Source organism: Palaemon carinicauda, chromosome 5 (genome assembly GCF_036898095.1).
Source record: "Palaemon carinicauda isolate YSFRI2023 chromosome 5, ASM3689809v2, whole genome shotgun sequence".
Taxonomy (NCBI): Eukaryota; Metazoa; Arthropoda; class Malacostraca; order Decapoda; family Palaemonidae; genus Palaemon; species Palaemon carinicauda.
This window is the reverse complement of record NC_090729.1, coordinates 109,302,648-109,320,147: the sequence shown is the minus strand read 5'-3', so window position 1 is coordinate 109,320,147 and position 17,500 is coordinate 109,302,648. Positions and strand designations below refer to the sequence as shown.

At 33.7% G+C, this 17,500-nt stretch overlaps 1 protein-coding gene across 1 annotated transcript in view; it reads right to left on the bottom strand.

Annotated features, from left to right (window-relative positions):
• The window catches only part of LOC137641067 (serine-rich adhesin for platelets-like), a 40,027-nt gene extending 22,811 nt beyond the window's left edge, over positions 1–17,216 (bottom strand). Inside the window, exons 1-5 of the mRNA XM_068373514.1 lie at positions 17,209–17,216; positions 14,008–14,198; positions 8,317–8,471; positions 1,865–2,383; positions 1,066–1,525 (exon numbers count right to left, since the gene is read on the bottom strand). Coding sequence (XP_068229615.1) covers positions 1,066–1,525; positions 1,865–2,383; positions 8,317–8,471; positions 14,008–14,198; positions 17,209–17,216 — 1,333 coding nt within the window. The remainder of the gene's footprint in view (positions 1–1,065; positions 1,526–1,864; positions 2,384–8,316; positions 8,472–14,007; positions 14,199–17,208) is intronic.
• Between the last annotated feature and the right edge of the window lie 284 nt (positions 17,217–17,500).

Here is a 17,500-nt window from a genome sequence, read left to right as displayed (position 1 = left end):
AGACCACTCATGAATGGCAGAGGCAAGGTACAATGACATTTCCCTATAAAGAAGGATAATGCCCTAGAGACTGACCATATATCCATATAATCAGCGCCCAAGCTCCCCTCTCCACCTAAGCTAGGATGCAGCAGTATAAACTTTAAATTCTTGCATTAGAACTTAACTATGGTCGACATTAAGATTGATTAATATTGGCCCCTTTTCCATTATTTTTTTATTATACATACATTTAAACATCCTTCACTGACCTCTCCTTTCATTCATGGAGGAGTATAATATTTAAATTCATTCATTAGATTCTTCAATTTCTCTTCTACGTGCAAAATTCATCTGCTTCTCAGTCATTCCATCCAATAACAACTACAAACACGTGTTAAATATCTACAACATGCATAGCATGAAAGATAGAAAAAAACATATCTTTCAATAGAACATTTAGATTGTATTGTAATTAAAAATATAAGATGAAAAATATAAATATAAAAGAAAAAAAACTTATACTTGATAATCTTCATTAAATGCAACTTCAGAAATGCAATCGAAATCAATTTTTGAATAGTTTAGTTATTTTTACAAGGAAGTATTAGATCAATAAAAGAAGGAAAAATCGTTGTGGAGAATTCTAAGAGAATATATAAGGTTTGAAGACCATGTAGCTAATCAATCCAATATAAGCAAGTAAGGTTACGATGTCAATAACTAAAATTGAATTCCCGTAAAATTAAGCTTGATTAAACGGATATTTTATACTGAGGAATATGAGAAAACGTTGCCAAACTGAAAAAAGGAAAATATAATACCACAGGCTGAAAACTGAAGAGGGAGTTTCATTTCATATGAATATCTAAGTACTATTGACATAGATTTAGTACTAAGACTGAAAATATAGCATAGCTTTATATATATATATATATATATATATATATATACATACCTGTACATATACATATAAATACAGGTGTATATATAAAAAACGTGTGTATATGTATATATATATATATATATATATACACACACACACAAAGCTTAAGAAAAAGTGATAAACAATGAATTTCCCCTTACCTGAAGAGGAATAAGTCATAGCCCTTGAATGATGATGAGCAGCGTCCGTTTCATCCGCCGCTTCAGAACTGTGGGAATCTTCGGTGACATGTGCTGAATCCAGCTCCTGGGACGAAGAGTCGGACGACGTGACGGAAGATGTGATGTTATCCAGAGACGGATCCCTGGACACAGATATAGGCCTGGAGGCCCCTACAACAGAGACCTCACTACGGCCCCTGATGGAGGTGGGGACGAGGGTACTGGCTGCAGGTACAGGAGTAAGTGTTTGGCTGTGACTGTATTCGTAACTGTGGTCCGAATCCATGGAGGAGTCGGTGCCGCTGGCTAGGCCCGATCTCTGACTCAAACTGGAACGGTGGCCCATCAGAGGGGAGACTTTCCGCGTGCCACAGGCCATACTACTAGACATACTCCCTTGGTCGGTTTTGGTGACGCCCGTCGATGTCCTCACTTCCACCTGAGGATATATAAAAGTATTTATAATAATTCCATATTGAGAAAGTAATTCTTATGGTATTTTCTTTATTTTGGCTTCAATTATCAGTGTAAAATTAAGAGTAATTTTGCATTAAAGACAAAATTACCTGTGTACACAATAAACAGTCTAAGATTAAGAGTAATTTTGCATTAAAAAGACAAAATAACCTGTGTACACAATAAACAGTCTAAGATTAAGAAAAAATTTTTGCATTAAAATGTGAACATGATAAATTAAGCAAATCTAAATGCAAATTAAATATATACCAAAAGATTATTTCCAAAACGAGAAAAAAGTAATATTGCAAAATCATCTCACTTTTAACTCTGTTTCGCTCAAACTTGATTTAGAATCACTCTTGTACAGCGCCTGTGCTCTTGACAAACCCTGAACAGTAGTGGCAGTAGTCGGCGGTCTTTGTCTGTCCTTCTGGGTCAATCTGTCTTCTAGCGCTGTTCTTCTTGCCGTCTCTTCAGTTGTGGTCTTCTTTCCTATCTCCTCGGTGTTGAATTTTCTCACAGTGGCGTCTTCAGCAGAGGTAGATTTACGGTGGACCTCTTCCAAAAGGTTTCGCCGGTGAAGCTGCTGCTGCAGATGGTCTTCTGAAGGGCTGGTTGCTGGGTGCTTTTTGGTGTCATCCGTCAGTGGCCTCTTTGGAGCGTCCTCCAGCGGACCTCGTCTGGGGATTTCGTCCATTGTGGCTCTCCTGGGCAGTTCCTGGGAAGAGGAATGCCGTAGTGATGAAGAGATATCACTAACGGTCTTGCGCAGTTTCTGATGAACCACATCTACGGCCTCGTGGGCTGTATGGAGCCCCGTGGACATGTGAAACGCCATCTGCGAAATAGCAGGAGGCTATCTAGCGCTATAGGCCATAGGGATCACAGCTAACGTGATGGCATGCACCTTTGTAACTGACGTAAATACTAAAAGGCAATTAACTACATGATCTTAAATCTCAAAGAGGGTAGGATACACTTTCCGGTGCTTCTGCTGAGACTACATGGGGTGCACCTTACATCTAAGAACTTCAATTCTTAAACACTAAAATAGACAATGACGTTGGTATTAAACGTGTTCAAAGAAAGTGGGAAATCTTTACTAACTGGAAATCTATTTATTAGGGTGTTCTCTAAAGATGTGTATCAACACGCATAACAACTATTAATCTATTTATTGAAACAATTCTTTTTTTTTTTCAATATGAAGAATGACAATTACATCTCTGAAAAAAAAGATATTCCGAGACCGCAAGTTTGAAAAGACATTCAAGTTATACTGAGGTTGGTATAAATGTTCTCAGTTATAGCAAAGAAAACTGACCAGGGATTAATCAGTGGGGGAGAAGGGTAGTACGATATCATTGAGGAAGGCTGACAAAAAATGGGAGAACTTCATACTTGAGGGATTTTACATGCAGATCTGACACATAAGACACTTATGGTTTCATACCTAGGAGGGAAGAAATGAACTTTTACTCTTGAATTCTTATGGTTTCTTTTTTTTTATTTTCTGTATTACGTTCAGGGACAAGGTGGTCACAATGGATCGGCCAGATCGTGATGTAAAATGACCGTAGAGTGTATGCCCTTTTGGGGGGTTTAAAGGTACACCACCCATTTTTAACTCTCTTGCTCGTTTGTTTAAAGAGGAATGCTTAAGGGGGAGGGGGAGAGGGGGGGGGGATGAGGGTGCCTACATGCGATTCTTATGGCAGAAGGCGCAACGGGTCTTTTCAGTTGTCTTTGTGGGTCACCGCCTCTTACGAACTAACCTTAGTTCCTATTGGATTTCTGTAAGACCTGCGCCAATTCAATCACCAAATAAAAAATATATAAAATATAAAACCCAAAGTTCAATGAATTCATCTAACTGTACATACATTCAAAAGTATTTACTCTGAAAATGACTCATTTATAAAATATCAACAGTTGTAACATTACCTTAATGATAACTACAGACAATTAAGATAAAACATTGATATTTAGGTGATTTTTTTTTCATGAAATAAGACCTGATCCCACCTGTAATTGGTAACTAAAGGAATCATTGTATAACTAAGTATATTTAAGTTACTGGAATATATTTTAATAAAAGAGAGAGAGAGAGAGAGAGAGAGAGAGAGAGAGAGAGAGAGAGAGAGAGAGAGAGAGAGAGAGAGAGAGAGAGAGAGTCATTACATAAATTATATGGGTTTTTATTATTAGAGTATGCCAATTAAAGAACGAAACGGTTATAAGTATAATAGTGTTATAAGTTATGCATGTCTGTTTTCTTAATGAAAAATCTTAAGCAAGTATCATAAGAGACTAACGAGATGTAAATTAATGTTACCGCATTTAACGAAAATGCTAAGAGGAATACTAAACCCACATATATATATATATATATATATATAATATATATATATATATATATATATATATATATATAATATATGCACCCATAGAATATACTGTATATATATATATATATATATATATATATATATATCTATATATATATATATATATATGCACCCATAGAATATACTGTATATATATATAATATATATATATATATATATATATATATATATATACTATATATATGTGTGTGTGTGTGTGTGTGTAAAAAATATATGGATCATGTACTGTAATATATCGAACTACCAAAAATATTCATCGATTAATGAATTATATTTTTTATCATCTCGTAATAGTAAGCATGCGCATAACAGTTGCAATAACTGCTATAATTAGTCTTCGCTCTAGTCACGTTTCTTGGTTATCCAATCTAATTTATAGTTTTCCTGAGGGTGTATGTAAAAAAAAAAAAAAATATGGTGATGTGAAACTAGCTTAAGATATCAAACTAATCATCAAAGTTTTAATATGTTTGATAATTAAACTTTTAAGTCGAAGCTAAATAATAAGCATACTGTATAAAAATATATACACATTTAAAATGATATGATTTAAGGTATTTACAATAAAATATGACAACTATGATTAAGCATGAATTCCAATAGTATTATAAAATGTAATATATGACAACTGTGATCAATTATAAATTCTAATATTAACAATATGAAAAGATGATATAAATCATATTGCATAACGCAAATGTAATAGCTGATATATTAACTTATTCAACGAATATATTTGAGAAACTCATACCGTAATTATTCTCGTGAAAGAAAGAAAATACTACTGCTGCTATTATCAATGATAATAATAATGACAATCACAATAATAATAATTATTAAAAGTATTATAAAGGCTTGAATCATTGAATGAAATGTGACTGAGATGTAATGAGAACATCATAAAAGTTGAGAAACCCAAAAGGAATATTAAAACCAAGTTAGTTAACGAGAAAGGAAACGGAATATTGGAAGTATCTACGATGAGGGGGAAGCCACTACAAAGTGCATTATTCAGTCGTAATTAAAACAAATCAGGTAGCCATAATCTAGTAAAGCAGGGAGTGGACGAGAGAGAGAGAGAGAGAGAGAGAGAGAGAGAGAGAGAGAGAGAGAGAGAGAGAGAGAGAGAGAGAGAGAGAGAGCACCTTCTTAAAAGCAATGATCTTTTTCATATATAAATGTTTTTAAACAATGACTTTTCTTTCTCAAAGGAGAGAGAGAGAGAGAGAGAGAGAGAGAGAGAGAGAGAGAGAGAGAGAGAGAGAGAGAGAGAGAGAGAGGAGAGAGAGAGAGAGAGAGAGAGACCACCTTCTTAAAAGCAATGATCTTTTTCATATATAAAGTTTTTAACAATGACTTTTCTTCTCAAAGGAGAGAGAGAGAGAGAGAGAGAGAGAGAGAGAGAGAGAGAGAGAGAGAGAGAGAGAGAGAGAGAGAGCTGAGAGCTTATTAAACACATTGTTCTTTATCCACACAATTGTTTCAACACAGAGTTTTCTTTCTCGAAGGAGAGAGAGAGAGAGAGAGAGAGAGAGAGAGAGAGAGAGAGAGAGAGAGAGAGAGAGCTTATTAAACACATTGTTCCTTTATCCACCTAATTGTTTCAACACTGAGTTTTCTTTCTCAAAGGAGAGAGAGAGAGAGAGAGAGAGAGAGAGAGAGAGAGAGAGAGAGAGAGAGAGAGAGAGAATCCCTAAATAGAAAGTAATCCACAAGCAACAGCATTATATATTTCCCTTTAGGAAATACAATAAGCACTACAGTATTGAAATAAAACTACTGACCATCACCAAATCATATCCATCAATTACCCCATCGTCAGATTAATGCTTCATAAATATAAAAAAAAAAAAAAACAAAAAAAAAAAAAAACAAAGTTAACTCAACAATAACATGTTGACCCGTTCATTACCAAATGAGCAGCATTTCACGGATGGTGATCAGCTCAACTTTCATGTTCACATTTTATGCAAACAGGACTTTTCATTTGATGATGCGCGTTAGTAGATGGGGCGGAATAATTGATCAAAATGGCTGAATAAATATATTATAAAATATATACCATAAATGAGTGTTACTATGAACTGTGCGACCAGAGTTGATCTGGATTTTACACCTATAGTCAATTTTTTTTAGCGAGGCAGATTTGCACCTACTCGCAGCGGTGCCCTTTTAGCTCGGAAAAGTTTCCTGGTCGCTGATTGGTTAGAATTATCTTGTCCAACCAATCAGCGATCAGGAAACTTTTCCGAGCTATAAGGGCACCGCTGCGAGTCGGAGCAAATCTGCCTCGCTAAAAAAAATTGACTATAGTGGCGTGACCTTTATTTTTTACATAAGATGAATTATAACTTTTATCAGGGGGAAAAGTCTATCGTTTCTTATCTATTCCTTTTCTAGCTATAAAGAGGCAAACTTGATCCAGATGGAGGAATAATTGATCAAAATATATCATAAAATATATACCATAAAAGTGTGTTATCACGAACTGCACAACCAGAGTTTATTTTGATTTTACACCTAGTGGTGTGATCTTGACATTTCAAATACGATGAATTATAGTTTTTAGCAGGGTAAATTCTATCGTTTCTTCTCCATTCTTTCTCTATCTACAGAGCTAAAATTGATCAAAATGGAGGAATAATTGATCAAAATATATCATAAAATGAGTGTTATTATGAACTACATGATCAGAGTTTATCTGGATTTCACACCTAGTGGTGTGATCTTAACATTTCAAATAAGATGAATTATAGCTTTTCTCAGAGTAAAGTCTATCGTTTCTTATCTGTTCTTTCTCTAGTTACAAACCGCCACAGGCAATCTTGGGTTGTCTATCTCCTCAGCCTTATCATTAAATATATCACCTTTTCTTTTAGCCTTTTCATTAAAAAAAAATCAGCTTTTCCCTTTAGCATTATTTATGTTAATAACATGTTTATTGAACATTTCACGACCATTTTATCTATCAATATTATAAAACAATTTATTGAATAACGTGAATAACTTTCGCAGTAAAGTAAAGCAATAGTAGTAGTAAGAAGAAGTATTGATTTTAACATAATCAAATATAGGCATTAAATTGCTCACATAAAACCCCTAATAATTTCACTGAATCTTTAATGAAACGAGAAGTAAGCAGCCGTAATGATGATGTTTGTGATGAAAAGTGAGTCTGATGGTGATAATGATGATGGTGATGAAACAGATTCTGGTGGTTACCTGAAGATGATGACAATTAAGGAAATGAATATGATGGGTACCTAAAAATGGTGAAGATAGAGAATCTGGTGGTTAGCTAATGATGATAGTGCTGAAAGTGAATCTGATGGTTAACTAAAAATAGCAATGATGAAAGTGAATCTGGTGGTCAACTAAAGATAGTGAAGATAGAGAACCTGGTGGTTAGCTCGTGAAAATATTGATGATAGTGAATCTAGTGGTTAACTAAAGATGGCAATGCTGAAAGTGAATCTGGTGGTCACATAAGAATGGTGAAGACAGAGATCTGGTGGTTAGCTAATAAAAGTGATGACAGTGAATCTGGTGGTTACATAATATGGTGAAGATAGAGAATCTGGTAGTTAACTAAAGATAACAGTGATAAAAGTGAATCTAGTGGTTACCTAAAGATAGAGAACCCGGTAGTTAACTAAAGATAACAGTTAGGATAGTGAGTCCAGTGGTTACCTAAAGATAGAGAACCCGGTTGTTAACTAAAGATAACATGATAGTGAGTCCAGTGGTTACCTAAAGATAGAGAACCCGGTTGTTAACTAAAGATAACATGATAGTGAGTCCAGTGGTTACCTAAAGATAGAGAACCCGGTTGTTAACTAAAGATAACATGATAGTGAGTCCAGTGGTTACCTAAAGATAGAGAACCCGGTTGTTAACTAAAGATAACATGATAGTGAGTCCAGTGGTTACCTAAAGATAGAGAACCCGGTTGTTAACTAAAGATAACATGATAGTGAGTCCAGTGGTTACCTAAAGATAGAGAACCCGGTTGTTAACTAAAGATAACATGATAGTGAATCCAGTGGTTACCTAAAGATAGAGAACCCGGTTGTTATCTAAGATAACAGTAATGAAAGTGAAATTAATGGTTAACTAAAGATAACAGTAATGAAAGTGAATTTAGTGGTTACCTAAAGATAGAGAATCTGGTAGCTAACTAAAAATAACAGTGATGAAAGTGAATCTAGTGGTTACCTAAAGATAGAGAACCCGGTTGTTAACTAAAGATAACAGTAATGAAAGTGAATCCAGTGGTTACTTAAAGATAGAGAACCCGGTTGTTAACTAAAGATAACAGTAATGAAAGTGAATCTGACGGTTTAACCAATGATAAAAGCCTTACCCCTTCTAACCCCACATAATCCCTGAGAGAGGTCTTGTATATCCGAGCTTGGCTGCCTGACGTTCGCTGGGACGGTGGTCTAGGAGTAGGAGGTAGGACGTCACCGCCCCCGGCTTCTGTTGAAGACTCCTCGCCATCCCATTCCCAGTCCTCGTCTGAAAAAAAAAAAATATGGAATTTGATTGTTTTTTCTCCTGGAAAAGGGAAAGGAATATCATATTTGTGTTCTAAGACAGCTGGAGGATATATCCTCGGTGGTGGCAGCAGAAACCTGAAATATTGGTTGCAAAGCGGGCGTGACCAGAAACAGGTGATCGCTTGAACAGTATTTATATAAATGGAATAATCGTAATATAGTAGAAATAAGGTTTTTGAGGAAAATATATAGTTTTAAACTGATAGTATAGAAAAGATGGATTAACCAAAATAATTATTTTTAACACAAAATAGTTTTACATGATTAAGGAAAGGAGGCCCGCTATTAGAAAACCCAAATGTGATGTAATTTTCTTTGTTGAACAAGGAAACATAGAAAGTGATATATAAATTGAATAATCGTAATATAGTATAAATAAGGATTTTAGGTAAAACATATTGTTTAAAACTGACAGTAACGAAAAGTTAGAATAACAAAAATGATTATTTTTAAAAGAAATTAAAATTTTCTATGACTACGGAAATGAGCAGGCAATTGGAAAGCCCAAATGTGATATAATTTTCTTTGTTAAACAAGGAAACATAGTGAAAGACCCTTTACATACTCTAATCACCGCAGATAACCAAGATGGAGACTATTTCGTTGAATTGTAAACATTTTCATGATCAAACTTTCGTATTACGTCCATTTCAATAAAAAAAAAAAAACAAGAACAACATTAATCCTGGATCTAAACCCATCTTGAATTGTACTAAACTTTTTAGCCATGTGAATTATTAGAAATATTTTAAAGGTTTAAAGGCCGCTCATGAATGACAGAAGCAAGTGTCAGTCACATTGCCCTAGAGACTAGTTCACACACACACACACACACACACATATATATATATATATATATATATGTGTGTGTGTGTGTGTGTGTGTGTGCGCCAGTCTCTAGGGCATTGTTCTGCTTTTGTGTGTGTATGTGTGTGTGTGATCAGCGCCCAAGCCCCTGTCCACCCAGGCTAGGACCAAGGAGGACCAGGCAAAGACTCCTGGTGACTCAACAGATACACATACGCTTCTCCAAACAACCCCCATCCTTAGCTCACAAGGATGGAGAGGTTGCAGCGACCCAAGAAACTAACGAGTGTCAGTAGGACTCGAACCCAAGTATGGCGATCAGCAGGCAAGGAGTTACTAACAGGCCACCTCAACCCTAATAATATTTCTGGTTGTCAGAGATGCAAACACAAAGACAAAGAATAGCATCTTGCTTTTCCAACTAGGGTTGTAGTTAATAATAATAATAATAATAATAATAATAATAATAATAATAATAATAATAATAATTGCTCACAGGTCTATCTCCTTTATCCAACTTATTAAACGTTATACAATTCTGTATGGTTGTAATGCAAACATATACAATGAAGATGTAAATAGAGAAAAAAAAAATTGAAAAAATAAATGTTCATCAAATTTAAAATCATGCTTCTTCTGAAATTGCCTTCCGATGAAAACAAATTTGGACTCTCCCATTTCCTCTTTTCTAACCCCCGCCCCCTTACCAAACTCCTCCAAACCCCGCCCTCACTTCTATTACCCGTCCGGTAATAATTCAGCTTGGGCGTTCCTTTGATGGCAAATCAAAACAAGATTAAAAGCAACTTGCGTATGCATAAGACAGGTAATGAATATACAAACGCCAGCTACACACAGAGAGAGAGAGAGAGAGAGAGAGAGAGAGAGAGAGAGAGAGAGAGAGAGAGAGAGAGAGAGATAAAATACTGCATACAAGCAGTCGGCTTTTCAGTTTGTAGTCTATTTTTGACAAGTCATACATGTGTCAACTATAAAGAGAGAGAGAGAGAGAGAGAGAGAGAGAGAGAGAGAGAGAGAGAGAGATAAAATATTTGAATAGAAGAAGTCGTGTTTTCAGTTTGCAGTTTATTTTTGACCAGTCATATATGTGTGAACTATAAAGAGAAAGAGAGAGAGAGAGAGAGAGAGAGAGAGAGAGAGAGAGAGAGAGAGAGAGAGAGAGAGAGAGAGAGAATACTGAATAGACGCAGAGGGGTTTTCAGTTTACAGTCTATTTTTGACAAGTCATACATGTGTAAACTATAAAGACAGAGAGAGAGAGAGAGAGAGAGAGAGAGAGAGAGAGAGAGAGAGAGAGAGAGAGAGAGAGAGAGAATACTGCATACAAGCAGTCGGGTTTTCAGTTTGTAGTCTATTTTTTGCGTAGGAGAGAGAGAGAGAGAGAGAGAGAGAGAGAGAGAGAGAGAGAGAGAGAGAGAGAGAGAATACAAGCAGTCGGGTTTTCATTAGACTTTTAAATGCAGTCTATTTTAGACCAGTCATACATGTGTGAACTATAAAACTTCAGAATAAACGATCAGCGCTCATGCAATGACGTCAATCAAATCATATTGAAAATTAAATTAGATTAATTCTACATGGTCGTTATCAGAACGTTTTTCTTATAATGCAATTCACGTTAAATTTGGTCATTTTGGGCCGTTATAATAACTGACGGGTTTAGTCCAGAAATAATAAATTATGTCATGATTATATCCTATGCAATTGAAAGCCGAGATGTGCAACATTTATGTCCCGTATGCTGGATTAGGTAATGTTACATTATATTATATGTAAAGATAAAAAATACTGTGCACGATATATAAGAAACTTGAGGGGCATTCAATAGAGCGTAGACCTCCACCGCGGCAGCTTATTTCTCGACTTATTGCTTGACCATGACCTTGACCTTCCAAAATTTAATAATTTCCAGCTTTTTACATAACAGTTAATCCCTGTAAATTTCATTACTCTACGACTGAAATTGTGGCCAAGAAGCTGTTCACAAACAAACACACAAACACACAAAAAGGGGGTAAAACATAACCTCTGTAGATATATAAAATTTGAGACCGTTACATCAACTGACGTTATCATACATCATTCATATCTACAGTAATGTATTATGTATCTCATTTATCATATATGTCTCTAGTAAATAAATACAGTCCCTATGTTGGCAGAGGTAATGAACTGGAACTTCTATCGAAATAATACTGAAATTTCCTTAAAAGTAACAAAAAACAATGGTATTTTATCACCTTTTCTTATATCACTAAATATAAAACATGTAAATGACATTTAATCTAAGTACATCAAAGCTATTGTAAGTCTATTTTATTTTTTGTAACTCAAGCTAAGTCACCCATAAAGGGTAGTAGCATTTCCTCCACGTCATAAAACCCACGTCCTGCGGATAAAGGAAGAATAAACGTCTTGGAAAACAATGGCAAGCAAAGCATTCTCCCATTTCAGAAGAGAATAACTTCAAGGTTGGAACGAACACGGCTGACTTTGGAGTTTCTCACTATTTGTTCAGTTTTATTTCTTACTGAAACCCAAAATACATTTTAATTTAGAAACGATATTATTTTTGTCCTTCTAGTTTTTCAAGAGGCTGACTTTATATATAAAACAAGAATAAAATTTATTTAATTTTGCTTAACAGATTGTTCATTGAAACTACCGCTAGAGGGCTATGGGGTCTTTTGACTGACCAGACAGTAATACATTGGATCCTTCTCTCTGGTTACGGTTAATTTTTCCCTATGCCTACACACACACACACACTGAATAGTCTGGCCTATTCTTTACATATCCTCCTCTGTCCTCATACACCTGACAACACAGATTACCAAATAATTCTTCTTCACTGTAATGATTCAGTGGCTACTTTCCTCTTGGTAAGGGTAGAAGAGACTCTTTGGCTATGGTAAGCAGCTCTTCTAGGAGAAGGACACTCCAAATTCAAACCATTGTTCTCTAGTCTTGGGTAGTGCCATAGCCTCTGTACCAGGGTCTCCCACTTTCTTGGGTTAGAGTTCTCTTGCTTGAGGGTACACTTGAGCAGACTATTCTATCTCATTTCTCTTCTTCTTGTTTTGTTAAGTTCTTTATAGTTTATATTGGAGATATTTATTTTAATGTTACTCTTCTTAAGATTTTTATTTTCCTCTTTTCCTTTCCTCATTGGGCTATTTTCCCTGTTGGGGCCCTTGGACTTATAGCATCCTGCTTTTCCCATTAGGGTTTTAGCTTAGCAAGTAATAATAATAATAGAATAATACCTTTGAGCTTCGATTTTGCTAATTAAAGGAAATGTTAACAATAACTAATTAAAGGAAATATTAACAATAACTAATTAAAGGAACGGTTAACAATCTATAAACAAGAGACTGCTACTCTAAACACCAGAATCCCCATAAAACATAAACATCTTTATCAAATCAAGACGATTAAAGAGGTTACAATATAAAGAGGCAGACAATAACAAGATTAAGTTCATTTCAAAATACATACATCGCTTGATATGAAATCAGTGATCGGGGAAAATATCGTATGTGAGGTACTGAAATACGTTCACGTACATTGTATTAAATCAACGAAGTTTAACCAATACACCAATCCCGAAAAAAAAACATACAACGAAAATACAATAGAGTCGTATGTAAAAGCCAATACCTAATATGAAACCGAAAACCTGTTCCATAAAAAAAAAAAAAAAAAAAAAAAACAGCGATGGGAAAGTCACAACAACCAACATATGATCATTCTCTTTAACAAACATATGAACATTCTCTTTAACAAAATCTTGTAGAGTGAAAATCAGGAAAATAAAATTAAAATAAAATGAAAAATAAACCATATAAATGACGATAACTAAACATTTATCTTTAATTTTAAACAAGCTAATAAGAACACAATGGTAGTGTAAAAATATGTCTTTATCTGGCTTGGAATTATTGTGAAAAATTGGATTAGTTAAAATTTAGAGTAAATAATAAGTACAAATACAGTAAAATAATTTCCAATTAATGTATTAAATACTGTAGGTTTTATTGAATTTTAATTTAATGTGAGTAATTTGAATATTTTATTGTAGTTATTAAAAGTACTATTTAAAAGATACCAGTAAAAATATGAGCAAGCAATTAAAATAAACTTACAAATACAGTTAAGTCCTTTCCAATTAATATATTAAATACTGTTTGTTTTAATTGAACTTATTGTAAGTAATTATTATAAATCTTTTATTGTAGTTATTAATCATAAATGGTTTAAAAGATGGCAGTAAAAATATGCTCAAACATTTAAAAATACACTTACAAATACAGTAAAATACTTTCCAATTAATGCATTAAATACTGTTTGTTTAATTGAACTTATTGTAAGTAATTATTATAAATATTTTATTGTAGTTATTAATTAAAAGTACTGTTTAAAAGATGGCTGTAAAAATATGCTCAAAAAATTAAAATAGTCTTAAAAATACAGTAAAATATTTTCATATTAATGTATTAAATACTGTCTGTTTTATTGAACTTACTGTGAGTAGTTATTATAAATATTTTATTTTAGTTATTAATTAAGAGTACTATTGAATCGTAAAAATACGCGCAAACAATCAAAAATACACTTATTATCGAATCCCAGTTAAGATAACACTCTTTAATAAAGGCTCCACTAACCTGTAATTTCCGAATCTTTTCTGTCTTTGTTTGGAGGTGGAGTGGGCGTTGGAGCTGGTGGAGGGTCTTCAGCCACGCCCACTAACTCCTCACGCCCTCGTTTCTGCGAACCGCCACCTCCCACGCCCACATTGAAGCCGCTGCTACTGCTGCTGCTGCTACTGCTGCTGGTGTGAACAGATGTCTGCCTGCTGAAAGAGGAAAGAGGAGATGTAGAGAAGAGGATACAACTTCGAAGGAAAGAGGTGAAGAGGATGAGGATCTAATAAAGAATTATATGAGGCATGGCGATGAATGACGGCTCTCTCTCTCTCTCTCTCTCTCTCTCTCTCTCTCTCTCTCTCTCTCTCTCTCTTTATATATATATATATATATATATATATATAAATGTATGTGTATATATATATATATATATATATATATATGTATATATATATATATATATATACATATATATATATATATATATATATACACATACATTTATATATATATATATATATATATATATATATAAGAATGTGTGACGAAATATCTACGGGATTATAACCGAAAGATAAAAAATATAAACTAAAAAAATAAGTGAAATAAAGCTAACGTGGCAAAATGAAAACAAATAATTTAAGCGAGAAAACAGAAAACTAATAATTTCAGCGAAAATATAAAAAAAAAATGTACAAATTCGTAACAAGGAAATATAAAAGCCAGATTCTGTTGTATAAATCCTTAATGAAATTGTTGAAAAAAATTATAGCGTGTTGAGATTAGGGAGAAAAATAAACCCAGAAATGAATATGGAAAACAGGGTTGAAATAGATACCAGACTGCGGATTGAAAATAATGTCAGATGAAAGCAAAAGTGACATTTATTTATGTCCAATTATCTATTTATATAATATGCTATTAAACGCCTAAAATGTTTCAAACAAACAAAAAAACACAAATTATATATATATATATATATATATATATATATATATATACACAATCAGCCGTAGCTAGTCCATTGCATGACAAAGGCCTCAGACATGACCTTCCACTCGTGTCTGTTTATGGCCTTTCTATGCCCAAATAATACCCGCAAGTTTTCTTCGCTTGTAAATCAATCGTCTTCTCTTCCTTCCCCTATTTCGTTTGCAATCTCTAGGGGCCTCTGCTGTTATTCTTTATGTCCGTCTATTATCTGTCCTTCTCATTATGTCTTGCACAAGTTCATTTCTTTTCGTTACAAGTTATTAAAATATCCTCTACTTTAGTTGCGCTCGTATCCATGTTGCAGTTTTTCTGTCTCTTAGTGTTATTCGCATCAATATTCTTTCCATTGTTCTTTGAATTGTAATTTGCTTATGTTCTAAGGGTTTAGTAGGGCTCTAAGTTTCTGATGCAGGAGTTAATACTGGTAGGGCCATCTGATTAAAGACTTTTTAGAGAAAGTGGCATTTTACTTTGCATAATTTCATTTTGTTTACAATAAGCTCTCCGTACCACGCTTATCCTTCTTTTAATTTCGGTCTCATGTCCTGGGAAAACACTTCGGTCCTAAGTACGTACATTCATTAACAATCTCTAGAGGTTCGTCGGTAACCCTTATCTGTTGTCTCTGTATTTTAATCAAACATTATCTTTGCTTTACTCGTATTCATTTTCAGTCTTACATCTTTCCTTTCTCTATTTGAATATAAATATATATATATATATATATATATATATATAAATAAAATAGTTTTATCTCCCCTATATAAAAAAGAGCAAGTGTCTGGGTATATGTATAAATATATATCTTTCCCTTCACGCTCATTGGCATTGCAAGACGTATAACTACTCGGTCTCTCCGAGTTGTACTTAGGAAAGGGGGAGGGGGTTGGAAGTGTTGAATCTGTATGTGCGCGCGCGCGTGTATGCGCATATCTATATAAATTTTTAGCTGTTATTTTTGACGGCTCGGTCACTCTAGTATAAAGGTAAAATACAAAAGGAAAAAACAGAGAGAATTTAAAGGAAGCTAAAAAAAAAAAAAAAAAAAAAAAAAATGCGATGGGTGGAAAAAGACCAGCTGGGGGCAAATGGAATCGAAAAAGTTGGTCAGATAAGGGCTGCCGGAAAAAAAAAAAAAAAAAAAAAAAAAAAAAAAAAAAAAAAAAAAAAAAAAAAACACTCCGAAGCAGAAAAATGTATTCAAGTGCAAAAAGGGTGGATACACGGCAAAAGGGAATTTTTCAAAAATATGATGAAAAAAAAAACCCTGTTGACAGAGAAAGATTGTGAGAGGGGTTAAAATAAGGGGTGCGACAAATTTATAAAGAGAAACTGTATTTCATTGGTAAATTCTGATATGCTATTCTGACCAAGTTTGTTTGAAGCTTATTTTATTTGTTCTTCCGACTTGTCTAGTAAAAATATACTTTAATTTAAAAACAAAAGCAAAATAACAGTAAAAAAATAAAAAAACCCTTATCCTGTATATATATATATATATATATATATATATATATATATATATATATATACATCAACATCATCAGCTGTTACTAGTTCCTGCAAAACAAAGGCCTCAGACATGTCCTTCCACTTGCGTCTGTTTATGGTCTTTCTATGCCAGCAAACTTCCTTATTTCGTGTGTGTGTGTGTATTATATATATATATATATATATATATATATATATATATATATATATATATATATATAACCGTAAAAATTAAGCCTTCAGAGGAAACAAAAACCAATTATATTCAAAAGAGAAAATTAATGTTTCAATGGCTCTTTGTAATCCTCAACAAAACCCTAACTTTATCTTGATAGCATTTTTAAACTTTGAACTTTCTGGAGATCGATGGTCCTCATTTGTGAGTACTTCCGGCTTATTTGTTATCTATATGTGAATGGATTTGTTTGTTTGTTGATTCTGCATCTTTTTACCTCCGCCAACGAAGTTTGTTTGTGTGTGTTTTTTTTGTGTGAACAGTTTCTTGGCCACAATTTTAAATGTACAGTAATAAGACTTGCAGGGATTAATTATTATGTAAAAAGCTGGAAATGATTACATTTTGGAAGGTCAAGGTCAAAGGTCATGTTCACGGGCTAGCAAAATGTCCAATTCACGTAATCAGCCATAAGTTTGGACATCGTTGTCACAGAGATTTCAAACTTGGTTCATATTTTTCATTACTGTTTTAACTGGTTTCATTATATTGCTCTATACAGTGTCATCTTTATATGGAGTCTATTAATGAGACATTTAAAAAAAATAACATATTGAAATAATTGATAACTCTCCACATACAAAAAAAAAAAAAAAAAAAAAAAACTTTCCCTTTAACTGATCTACAATTATTCCTTCTGGACAAAAGTTGTGGTTAATTTCTTCAAAACAAAACTTATAATTTCCCGGTGTTTTCCCCGAAGATATTCTACATCCATATACGGTATCTTCTTGACACTTATTCCACAAGAAAGGTCGATCTATTTTCTACCAATCACATGCGTAATCTAAT